At 39.2% G+C, this 13,089-nt stretch overlaps 1 protein-coding gene across 2 annotated transcripts in view; it reads left to right on the top strand.

Annotated features, from left to right (window-relative positions):
* UNC80 (unc-80 homolog, NALCN channel complex subunit) overlaps nt 1–13,089 on the top strand; it is a 241,679-nt gene that overhangs the window by 135,606 nt on the left and 92,984 nt on the right. For both annotated transcript variants that reach the window (XM_029225347.1, XM_029225346.1), the window contains exon 28: nt 7,286–7,486. In XM_029225347.1, coding sequence (XP_029081180.1) covers nt 7,286–7,486 — 201 coding nt within the window. The remainder of the gene's footprint in view (nt 1–7,285; nt 7,487–13,089) is intronic.

Raw genomic sequence — 13,089 nt, 5'->3', positions numbered from 1 at the left:
TGTGTGTGTATATATATATATATATATATATATATATATATATATATATACACCACATCTTTATCCATTCATCTGTCAGTGGACATTTAGGTTGTTCCCATGTCTTAGCTATTGTAAATAGTGCTGCTATGAACACTGAGGTGCCTGAATCTTTTTTTTTTTTTTTTTTTTTGGCGGTCCGTGGGCCTCTCACTGCTGTTGTGGCCTCTCCCGTTGCGGAGCACAGGCTCTGGACGTGCAGGCTCAGCGGCCATGGCTCACGGGCCTAACCGCTCTGCGGCATGTGGGATTTTCCCGGACCGCGCAACTTAGGTTGCTTCCATGTCCTGGCTACTGTAAATAGAGCTGCAATGAACATTGTGGTACATGACTCTTTTTGAATTATGGTTTTCTCAGGGTATATGCCCAGTAGTGGGATTGCTGGGTCATATGGTAGTTCTATTTTTAGTTTTTTAAGGAACCTCCATACTGTTTTCCATAGTGGTTGTATCAATTTACATTCCTACCAACAGTGCAGGAGGGTTCCCTTTTCACCACATCCTTTCCAGTGTTTATTGTTTCTAGATTTTTTCATAATAGCCATTCTGACCACTGTGAGGTGATACCTCATTGTAGTTTTGATTTGCATTTCTCTAATGATCAGTGATGTTGAGCATCTTTTCATGTACTTCTAGCCCATCTGTATATCTTCCTTGGTGAAATGTCTATTTAGCTCTTCTGCCCATTTTTTAATTGGATTGTTTGCTTTTTTGATATTGAGCTCCATGAGCTGTTTGTATATTTTGGAGATTAATCCTTTGTTCTTTCGTTTGCAAATATTTTCTCCCATTCTGAGGGTTGTCTTGTCATGTTTTAGGGTTTCCTTTGCTGTGCAAAATCTTTTAAGTTTAATTAAGTCCCATTTCTTTATTTTTGTTTTTATTTCCGTTACTCTAGGAGGTGGGTCAAAAAAGATCTTGCTGTGGTTTATGTCAAAGAGTGTTTTTCCTCTAAGAGTTTTATAGTGTCTGGTCTTACATTTAGGTCTTTAATCCATTTTGAGTTTATTTTTGTGTTTGGTGTTAGTGTTCTAATTTCATTCTTTTACATGTATCTGTCCAGTTTTCCCAGCACCACTTATTGAAGAGGCTGTCCTTTCTCCACAGTATGTTCTTGCCTCCTTTGTCGTAAATTAGATGACCATATGCGTGTGGGTTTATCTCTGGGCATTCTATCCTGTACCGTTGATCTATATTTCTGTTTTTGTGCCAGTACCATACTGTCTTGATTGCTGTAGCTTTGTGGTATAGTTTGAAGTCAGGGAGCCTGATTCTTCCAACTCCATTTTTCTTTCTCAAGGTTGCTTTGGCTATTCGGGGTCTTTTGTGTTTCCATACGAATTGTAAAATTTTTTGTTCTAATTCTGTGAAAAATGCCATTGGTAGTTTGATAGGTATTGCCTTGAATGTGTAGATTGCTTTGGGTAGTATAGTCATTTTCACAATACTGGTTCTTCCAATACAAGAACATGGTATGTTTCTCCATCTGTTTATGTCATCTTTGATTTCTTTCATCAGTGTCTTACAGTTTTCTGAGTACAAGTCTTTCGCCTCCTTAGGCAGGTTTATTCCTAGGTATTTTATTCTTTTTGTTACGATGGTGAATGGGATTGTTTCCTTAATTTCTTTTTCTGATTTTTTGTTGGTGGTGTATAGGAATGCCAGATATTTCTGTGCATTAATTTTGTATCCTGCAACCTTACCAAATTCATTGACTAGTAGTTTTCTGGTGGCATCTTTAGGATTTTCTATGTATAGTATCATGTCATCTGCAAACAGTGACAGTTTTACTTCTTCTTTTCCAATTTGTATTCCTTTATTTCTTTTTCTTTGATTGCCATGGCTAGGACTTCCAAAACTATGTTGAATAAGAGTGGTGAGAGTGGACGTCCTTGTCCTGTTCCTGATCTTAGTGGAAATGCTTTCAGTTTTTCACAATTGATTATGCTGCTTGCTGTGGGTTTGTCATATGTGGCCTTTATTATGTTGAGGTAGGTTCCCACTATGCCTATTTTCTGGAGAGTTTTTATCATAAGTAAGTTTTGAATTTTGTCAAAAGCTTTTTCTGCATCTGTTGAGATGATCATATGGTTTTAATTCCTTAATTAGTTAATGTGGTGTATCACATTGATTTGCATATTTGAAGAATCCTTGTATCCCTGGGATAAATCCCATTAGATCGTGGTGTATAATCCTTTTAATGTGTTGCTGGATTCTGTTAGCTAGTATTTTGTTCAGGATTTTTGCATCTATGTTCATCAGTGATACTGGTCTATAATTTCCTTTTTCTGTGATATCTTTTTCTGGTTTTTGTATCAGGGTGATGGTGCCTTCATAGAATGAATTTGGGAGTGTTTCTCCCTCTGCAATTTTTTGGAAGAGTTTGAGAAGGATAGGTGTTAGCTCTTCTCTTAATGTTTGATAGAATTCGCCTGTGAAGCCATCTGGTCCTGGACTTTTGTTTGTTGGAAGATTTTTAATTGCAGTTTCAATTTCATTACTGTGATAGGTGTGTTTATATTTTCTAATTCTTCCTGGTTCAGTCTGGGAAAATTGTACCTTTCCAAGAATTTGTCCATTTCTTTGTGGTTTTCCATTTTATTTTCACATAGTTATTTGTAGTAGTCTCTTATAATCCTTTGTATTTCTGTGGTGTCAGGTGTGATTTCTCCTTTTTAGTTTCTAATTTTATTGATTTGCATCCTCTCCCTTTTTTTCTCGATGAGTCTGGCTAAGAGTTTATCAATTTTGTTTATCTTCTCAAAGAACCAGCTTTTAGTTTTATTGACCCTTGCTATTGTTTTCTTTGTTTCTGTTTCACTTATTTCTGCTCTGATATTTATGCTTTCTTTCCTTCTACTGACTTTGGGTTTTTTTGCTCTTCTTTCTTTAGTTGTTTTAAGTGTAGGATTAGATTTTTTATTTGAGATTTTTCTTGTTTCTTGAGGTGAGATTGAATTGCTATAGACTTCCCTATTAGAACAGCCTTTGCTTCATCCCATAGATTTTGTATCATCGTGTTTTCATTGTCATTTGTTTCTATGTGTTTTTTAATTTCTTCTTTGATTTCTTCACTGATCTCTTGGTTATTTAGTAGTTCACTGTTTAGCCTCCTGTGTTTTGTACAGTTTTTTTCCTGTAATTGATTTCCAATATCATAACGTTGTGGTCCAAAAAGATGCTTGACATGATTTCAGTTTTCTTAAATTTTCCAAGGCTTGATTTGTGACCCAAGATGTGATCTATCTGGGAGAATGTTCCATGTGCACTTGAGCAGAAATTGTATTCTGCCTCTTTTGGGTGGAATGTTCTGTAAATATCAATTAAATCTATCTGGTCTATTGTGTCATTTAAAGATTGTGTTTCCTTATTTATTTTCTGTTTGGATGATCTGTCCATTCATGTAAGTGGCATGTTAAAATCCCCACTATTATTGTGTTACTGTCAGTTTCTCCTTTCATGGTTGTTAGCATTTGCCTTATGTATTGAGGTGCTCCTATGCTGGGTCCATAAACATTTATAATTGTTATATCTTCTTCTTGGATTGATCCTTTGATCGTTACATAGTGTCCTTCTTTGTCTCTTGTAGTAGTCTTTATTTTAAAGTCTATTTTATCTGATACGAGTATTGCTCCTCCAGCTTTCTTTTCATTTCCATTTGCATGGAATATCTTTTTCCATCCCTTCACTTTCAGTTTGTATATGTCCCTAGGTCTGAAGTGAATCTCTTGTAGACAGCATATATCTAGATCTTGTTTTTTATCCATTCAGCCAGTCTGTGTCTTTTGGTTGGGGCCGTTAATCCATTTATATTCAAGGTTATTATCAACATGTATGTTCCTATTACCATTTTCTTAATTGTTTCAGGTTTGTTTTTGTGGGTCTTTTTCATCTCTTGTGTTTCCCACCTAGAGAAGTTTCTGTAGCATTTGTTGTAAAGCTTGTTTGTTGGTGCTGAATTCTCTTAGGTTTTGCTTGTCTGAAAAGCTTTTGATTTCTTCATAAAATCTGAATGAGATCCTTGCTGGGTAGAGTAATCTTGGTTGTAAGTATTTTTCTTTCATCACTTAAAGTATATCCTGCCACTCCCTTCTGGCCTGCAGAGTTTCTGCTGAAAAATCAGTTGATAGCCTTATGGGGTTTCCTTTATATGTTATATTTGTTTTTCCCTTGCTGCTTTTAATATTTTTCGTTTCAATTTAATTTTTGTTAGTTTGATTACTATGTGTCTTCGTGTGGTTTTCCTAGGGTTTATCCTGTACAGGACTCCATGTGCTTCCTGGACTTGGGTGACTATTTCCTTTCCCATGATAGGGAAGTTTTCAACTCTAATCTCTTCACATATTTTCTCAGATGCTTTTTTTTTCTCTTCTTCTTCAGGGACCCCTGTAATTCGAATGTTGGTGTGTTTAGTGTTATCCCAGAGGTCTCTGAGGTTGTCTTCAATTCTTTTCATTCTTTTTTCTTTATTGTGCTCCTTGGTGGTTATTTCCACCCTTTATCTTCCACCTCACTTATTCGTTCTTCTGCCTCACTTATTCTGTTACTGATTCCTTCTAGTGTATTTTTCATTTCAGTTATTGTGCTGTCCATCTCTGTTTGTTTGTTCTTTAGTTCTTCTAGATCTTTGTTAAACACTTGTATTTTCTCAATGTGTGCTTCCCTTCTCTTTCCGAGATTCTGGATCATCTTTATAATCATTACTCTGAATTCTTTTTCAGGTAGGTTACCTATTTCCTCTTCATTTACTTGGTCTTGCAGGTTTTTACATTGCTCCTTCATCTGTGACATATTTTTTTGCCGTTTCTTTTTTTTTTTTTTTAGTGAGTGGGATTGTGTTCCTGTCTTACTGGTTGTTTGGCCTGAGGCTTCCAGCACTGGAGTTTGTAGGCTGTTGGGTAGAGCTGGGTCTTGGTGCTGAGATGAGGGCCTCCGTGAGACCTCACTCTGATGAATATTCCCTGGGGTCTGAGGTTCTCTGTTAGTCCAGTGGTTCAGACTCAGAGCTCCCACAGCAGGAGCTTTGGCCCAACCCCCAGCTTCTGAACCAAGATCCCGCAAGCCATGTGGGATGGCAAAAAAAAAAAAAAAAAAGGAGAACAATTACAAAGTAAAAAATAAAATTATACTAGGAAACTAACAGATATGTTAGAAAGAATATAAAAATAAAAATATAGATGAATCAACAACCAGAAGGTACAGCAGTACCACAATAGTAAGAAAGAGGAGGAGGGAAAAGAGAAAAACAAAAAAGAAAAGAAAAAAAGGGGAAAAGGCCTTGGCTGTGGAGGGTGGGGCCTAAGTAAGGGTGAGGTTTGTCAGGGGCAGGGACTATGCTTAGGACCCACAGGGCTGGAAAAGGCCCTGGGAGCTGTGGGGGGTGGTGCTTAGGCTCAAGGAAGAGAAGGGGCTGGGCATGCCCCCACCCCGGTCTCAGAGGGTAGGGGACCTCACCTGGGAGCCCAGCAGGCTTTCTGGGCTCGAGTGCGTGGAGTGAACGCCCTCCACTCCTCTCCCTCTCCTCCGGGAGGGCCCCTCCCGCCTGCCTCTCCTGATCTCCCCAGCCTCCCTCCTATGCCCCCAAGCACCCATGTGGCCTGGAGGGGGCCTTGAAGGGCAGAGGACTGGCCTGGGAACTCAGCAGGTTCCCCAGGCCCAAGTGGGTGCAGCAGTCACCTTCCACTCCTCTCCCCTCCTCCTGGAGGGACCCTCCCTTCTGCCTCTCCTGATCTCCCTGGCCTCAGGGACGCCTATCCTGTCTGGCCTCCACTTCTCCTCCCCCCCTCTGTCCCCCCACATCCTACCAGTTCACTTGGGGGTTCCTCCTGTCTCCTTGGGCATCAGGGTCCCCCACCAGCGGGCGGCAGATGCCCTAGTTGTGGGGAGACACTCTATAATATTTTCTTAAGATCATCTTAAATTTCGTGAGATCTACAGTAATGTGCCTTTATCATTTCTAATATTGGTAGGTTTTATCTTTTCTTTCTCTTCTTTTGATCAGTCTTGCTAGAAGTTTATCAGTTTTATTAGTCAAAGAACCATTTTTTGGCCAGATTCAAGACGAACAAGGGAAGGTTTACAGTTCTTCTTTGTGCCCTGACTCATATTAGTATAAACAGGAATATCAGGGATCTTCAATGAATCTTGAGAGAGATCTGGATATTCTGTTCAGACAACACCTATTTTTTTTTAAAAAAACTTTGAAGAGTATGAGGTATTGTTAGCCGAGTTTGAGAGGGGTGCATTGTTACTGTTATTTACATTTGTCTCAGATTAAGCAGGACCTCTCATTCCTAAGGAAATGCATGGCAGCCCTTTCTAGAGGTTCGATTGGTCTTATCTGTGTAGACTTACTTTATGTTCTCCATTCAATGTGGCACATGGTCTCGCACAGTTTAGGTGTTGGGGTGGGAACTAGTTTCATGAAGGATAGAATCATTCAGAAGATTACTCTGTACAGATTTGACTAAACTTGCAGCTCTAGGAATGCTACTGCCTTTTTAGGAAGGCAACTTAAGAAGTTATCATCTCAAGGCCCTTCATTTCTTTTCTTAAAATAACCATATCATTTAAGTCAACTGAGTTCTTTTCTGTAATACTACTTGAGAAGTCTAGAAGATATGAAGATTTTAGCCAGATCAAGCCACAAGTGAAGAGCTAGAATAGCCCAAAAGCTGAAAACAAATTAGTTTGTAGAGAGGGAAATGAAGTGCTACACTGGGTTTCAAGGCCCAGTTGAAGGTTAGAGGCCAGGGTGGAAGGTGCAGAAATGTTTTCATGTTCCATGTAGGTGGGCTGGAGTTAAAGACATCCCACAGCTGTCAAAGGCCAGCCAAATCCTTTGGGATGGAGCTTCTCATTAGTTTCTGCTCTTCTCCTGGCTCCTTCTACAACATAAGAGCTGAAAAAAATAATACATTTTAATTTCAGAATCTTCATTTGAAAAATTGGGAATCAGACACTCCCCGATAATTGTTTCAACTTTTGAAGAGCACTTAACCTTGTATTATTTCAAAAAGAACTTTCTATCGAGTGTGAATCCAGGGAGCAAAAGAAGCCACGTACATAAAGGCTTGTAACTCTTTGTTCTCTTGTGGGAATTATTATTCTCTGTGGAATTATTGTGATTTTAAGACCCATTAAAGAAAGTTGACATTCTCACTTTTCATCTTCCACCCCACATCGTCGTTCACAGTTGGTCTGTACCCTGGTTGCCTGGTTGAGCTTCAATGATGTCTGTTTTCCAGGTCATGATCTTGCTGTGCAATCAGCAAAGCTTCATCTGCACCCACATTGACTACTGCCACCCTCACTGCTACCTGCACCACAGCCGCTCCTGTGCCCGGCTCGTCAGGGCCATTAAGCTGCTCTATGGAGACTCTGTGGACTCCCTCCGAGAGAGCAGCAGCGTCAACAACGTGGCTCTCCGGGGCAAGAAGCAGAAAGAGGTGAGCGAATGATCACATGATAATATACCAATGATAGGGAAAGTGATGTCCTAACAACCTTTTCTCTGGAAATGCAAACTTCAGCCCACTGCAATTGCATAAACCAGGCTACAGATCTGTGTGATTTCGAGCAAAATTAGAAGATGGGTACAAAAAAGACAAGTGCCAAAAACAATAAATAAATAAAAGACAAGTGCTTTGTCTTCATGTCCATGAGCAAACATGGGCTCAACTCTTTTCCCAGGCTTATTTCTACAAATAAATATGAACTCAAAGGGGCACTGGTGATAAGTAGGTTGCTGTGGTAGGAAGAATAATGTCCCCCCAAAGGTGTCTGATTTCTAATCCCTGGAACCTGTGAATATGCTACCTCACCTGGCAAAAGGGATTTTGCCTGTGTGAGTAAATTAAGTATCTTATAATGGGGAGATTATCCTGGATTAGCCAAGTGGGCTGAACATAGTCAGAGGTAGAGATGGAGATGTGATGACAGAAGCAGAGGTCAGAATGATGCAGGGTAGTGAGTCCAGGCAGCCTCTGGAAGCTGGAAAGGACAAGGAAATGGATGATTCCCTAGAGCCTCCAGAAGGAACACAGCCCTGCCAATTCATTTTAGACTTCTGACCTAGAGAACTGTTAAGATAATAAATTTGTGTTATATTTTTGCCAGGAAGGTTTTAGTGATTTGTTACAGCAGTAATAGGAGACTGATACAGTTATAGCTTAAGAAATAAGCAATAAATGGCCCAACTGTTCACTGATAAATAATAGAGTCAAATCAGACTAAAGGAAACTTCTTCAAGAAACTATTACATTTTCTAAGCATTCAGCTGCACTTTCCTGAAAACTGAACAGCTGAACTGGCAGAAGATGAAGACAGTAACCAGGGCTGCCGTGCTTCTGCCAGGGAAGCCCTGAGTTACCCATCTGCCCCTGAACAGGCGTGATGGCCAAGATGCTCTACTGCATGCTGCTGGCCGCCCCTGCAGCTGCTTCTCACAAGTGGATCTGCCAAGAGATTTTTATATAATCCCTATTCATTTCGATGAGCATTCATTGTGCACCTGCTGTTGGCATATATATATAATATGAGGCTAGATATTCTTGGAGAAATAAAAAATAATTAAGCAGGAGTAGAGGTTATTTCTGTTGATACTAAAGAGTTTGTGAACCAGGTTTGGTGGGGTGGGAGGATGGCAATAAAATACAAATCAAGCTAGAGAATATAAACAATAACAAAAAATGCACAGTTGAGTTGTATATCAATCTGTAATGCTTTAGCATTCACAAAAGGGATTTATTTAATTATGATTTTTTAAATTTTGAAAGCAATATGGGTATATGGAAGAAATTTTGGCTAATACAAGAGCTCCTAAAGAGATCCTAAAGAAAAAAAATATGTATCTCATGCGTATCATAAGTGTGCTAATTTGCCTTCTGGAATATGACCTTTTAGTATTTTCTTCAAAGCATATGTATGAGCGTATAAGGTAGGTATACATCATTGACAAAGTACTTTTTGATTCTTGCAAATCTCGTGCAGGAGATACTCTTCACATTTTACAGATGAAAATGTTGAGGTTCAGAAAGATGGGATTGTCCACACTTCACATCTAGAACAGCTAGACTTTAATTTATAAACATGGAATTTCAAAGTCAGGGCTTTTTCAACTAGACTCTATTGCATCTACCAGTATTCAAACTACACAAATTCTGAGGGGAAATCAGGTGGGGAAACTACATGAACTGCTAAATGATGACATAAAGAGAAAATTTTGTATGTGTATATATGTTTGTATGTGTATGCATGTACATAGACATGCATTTATGTTTGAGATACATGTATGTACACACATGTATCTCAAACATAAATAACACTTCATACAAAGAAAACCTATTTTTATTTAGGTAAGTTCTCCTTCATATAAAAACTCCCTTAGCTTTAGAAGAAAACCATATATGTTGAAAATTGTAAAAATACGCCAACCTAATGTTCATTGTTCACCATACACACGCTGAGATTTCTTACTTCCATACCTTTGCTCCAGCTGTATCTTCACCTGTAATCTACATGTGGCTGAACCCAAACATCCTTCAAGATCCAGCTCAAGTGCCGCCTCCTTCTTTTCTGATCTCCCTAGCATTTACCACTGGGCATACTGCAGGTGGATGATTAATGACATTTTCTATTCCTTCTTCCTCTAAACTACAATGATGGTTTACTTGTGCTTTTCACATCCTTCATTCAATTATTCATTCATTCATTGATCCATCCATCCATGTGTCTATTCAGCATATTTTAAAGAGATTCTGGACCATGCTGAGTCCATACTGTGTTGGGTATAGTAATGGCCAAAGAGATATGGCCCTACCCTTGTAAGATGCACACAGTCTAGTCTAGAGACAGAAATTAATCAAATAAACATCCCAAGTTGATGTAAAATTGCAACAACGATAAGCACAATGAAGGAGAAGCACTCTGTGCTGAGAGATCTTATGAATAAGACTTTGAACCAAGGATGATGGCTGGAGCACGGAGGACCGTGGTGCCTGATGAGGCTGCACAAGCAGGTAGAGAGCAGACCAGGTTGAGCCTCTGAGGCCTTGGGAAGGATTTTAGTCTTTATCCTGTGAATAGTGACAAGCACCAAGAGGTTTTTAAGATTGCTCTGCCTGCAAAGTGGGGCTACTTACATCCCTTTTTCTCTTCTCACTTAATTATAAAGCTTCTTGAGAACTGAGGCAGTCTTACACATTTTGCATCCTGTGTGATACCTAACAGAGTACCTCACTATGGCAGAAAGACTATAATATTGAGTGAGTGAGTGGGCTATAGAGTTCTATGATGTTTCATGAGTGCCTTTCACCTCTGGCCCATCCAGGACACTGACCTGAAGCAGCAGAAAAAGTTACCAACCTTACATGTTGCTTACATTTTTGAAAGGGAAAGTAAAGCAAGAGTATAAGTGTTCCCTAACCCTAACACACTTAAATTAGTCATGCAGGTGGAGAGCTGAAAAGATGTATTGAGTCTTCTGTGATAAACATTTTATTTCCAAAATGCCAGCCTCCTGTTCAAGCTTCTTTTTTATTCTCTCATGATGTTTCCATTTGCCTGTTCTGAATCTGTCACATGAATGAACAATGCCCACATTTTCAGAGCCCAAATGAAAACAGAGTAGGCAATAAATCAAGAATAAAAGCAGTGATTCTGATTAAAATCGAGACTTATGAGCAATTGGTATTTCATTCGTGTTTCCTTTTTAATTGGTTTTTGTGGCAGAATATATTTGTGGCAGCTAGTACATTTTGTAACCCTTCTAACTCTGATCAATCTGCTAATCTACATTTCAGTGCTCAGAGACTCACTGTACATTCTGTTAGTCTGTTTTAGTGCACTTCCAAATTTGAGAGGTTTAGGTAAGCTATCATTATATATATCACCTTCACCGAAGGGTGAATTCACCAAAGAATTCTTTGAATTTTCCTGTATATCTGTACCTTGTCTAATGCTATGTTCTAAACATAGTAATGCACAGTTAGTGCTTGCTGATGGAAATGGGTGGATAAAACATTTTTTCCTTTCAGCCAAAAAGGAGAGGTAACTAAAAGGTTATATGTACCACAAAAAAAGAAAGGGCATAGTGTCCATAAATTTTGTGAAGCCAGTGTAAATGGCAAGAGGCCACCTGATCTCCTGCAGGACTAATATTTTTCTAAAGCTATGGAAAACACAGCTGTGAGGCCAAGACCAAGCCCTAGGTCTTGATTTCATGGGTCAGAATTACTCTTCACTATGACATAAATAGCTCCTATGTCAAAGATGTATGAGACACAAAGGGTCTGGGTTACCTCTGGGGAAATACTATACTTCTATTGGCATGTTTCTTTCCAGAAACGCGAGGCAGTCCCTTTCCCAAAGAACCCAGTAGGCTGACTCCAATTTTCCCAAATGTTAAATACCTCATTATTTCCACAGTGTTATCATCATTTACGACATGTATCTCCTTTTCTACTTATCTTGAATTTTCATTTGTTTGCTAGCTGTCTCTCCTGGTAAGATACACTCTCCAGAATGGTGTATCATGGGGGTTTTGCTCCTCAGCATATCCTCAGAAGTTAGCCCTGTTCCTGGCAAATGGTCATTTCTTAATAAACATACTTGAATTATTAAATGAATAAGTAAAATTATTACTTAAACTATTTTTACTTAAACTATTTTACTTAAACGTATTATGCCTCCGTTGTCAATAATATTTTGTTGTGAGTAATAGAAACCCATTGAAATTTGTTCAAATAATTAGAGTTTCTTCAAAGGATATAGCAGAATCTCATGAAACGAAGGACAGGTGGGAAACACAGTCAGGCCTCAAAGGAATGAGATCCAAAGCAGCTGTCCATCTCAGGGTGGACAGTCTCTCATCTCTGCTTCTTTCTGCATCATCTCTGTCTGCTGACTCATCTCTGTCCCCTGACCAGCAACCCCTGCTTTATTCATCTTGTACTTAGACTGAAGTCTCAAGGTTGCATCATCATTTCTCAGCCCCAGTAACCATCACTAAATGAATCAGACTCGGTCCCCTAATTCCCTAGGACAGGAATTTGATGGGACCAACCCCTCCTCTTTCTGATCCAAACACCACAAGTGATAATTCCCTGGACAGTTAAAGGATAGGTTTTGCACTACAGATTTTATCTGAAGCTCTACACCATCCCATAGCAAGCATGTCCCAGTATCCCTGCCAGCTCTTGGGACTGTATAATGTCCTCCCACTGACCATAGCTTCCTCTGGTAGATTGACTCAACAATGAATGACATCCTCTATTAGTGGTAAATTCTGTCCTTCAGTCTTGGGTTACTAGTTTTGGTTTTCTTTGCAGTCCCTGATTGATGTGTGTTTCCAACCACCACCTACATCTCACAGTCCAGTGAAATTTCTAACTCTTCAGGAACCACTAATGGTTGTCATTACATAATATGGTTATAAATGCCTTCAGAACCAGCCTCCTACTCCATCCATTTTCTTGCTCTCTTCTAGCCAAGTTTTACACCACGTTTTACCAAAGCAAAAAGCAACTGATGATAATGTTGTTAGTCTGAGTCAGGGTCACACCAGTAGAGGACTTTAGGGACCTCACATAGGGTACCCAAGTGCCCATCACACGTGTACCCATCTTTAATCCCTGTTGTCAGGCCTGAACAAGTCACTCAAGAAGAGTTCCTAGCCCATCACCCTAGTGTAAAAGCCTTTCCAATTCCCTTCCCTTTCCACTAAAACAAACATCCTAATATCTTGAAGCCAGCAGAACACACCAGGCTTCTTAAGGAAGCATGCCAGGATATTAAATATTCGATATTTGAGAAGCTTGACTTATACCTTCTGTCCCCAGCAGATAGGATTAAACAGAAGCCTACATTTCATAGAGTGTGAGAAACAGACGTAAATGTTTGTCCTTTTTCCTCTGAGTATTTTTCTGTATCTGCTTGCTTAAAATTCCTATAAATTAATCAAAAGTATTGTTCAAAGGTAACCCTGAAAAGATAAACTGTCCAGCCAAAGGAGAAAGCAATAAAATATTTTCAAAATTTAAAAATCAATTTT

Source organism: Monodon monoceros, unplaced genomic scaffold (genome assembly GCF_005190385.1).
Source record: "Monodon monoceros isolate NGI ecotype Baffin Bay Population unplaced genomic scaffold, NGI_Narwhal_1 Super_Scaffold_16, whole genome shotgun sequence".
Classification (NCBI taxonomy): domain Eukaryota; kingdom Metazoa; phylum Chordata; class Mammalia; order Artiodactyla; family Monodontidae; genus Monodon; species Monodon monoceros.
This window is presented reverse-complemented; position numbering and strand designations above follow the sequence as displayed.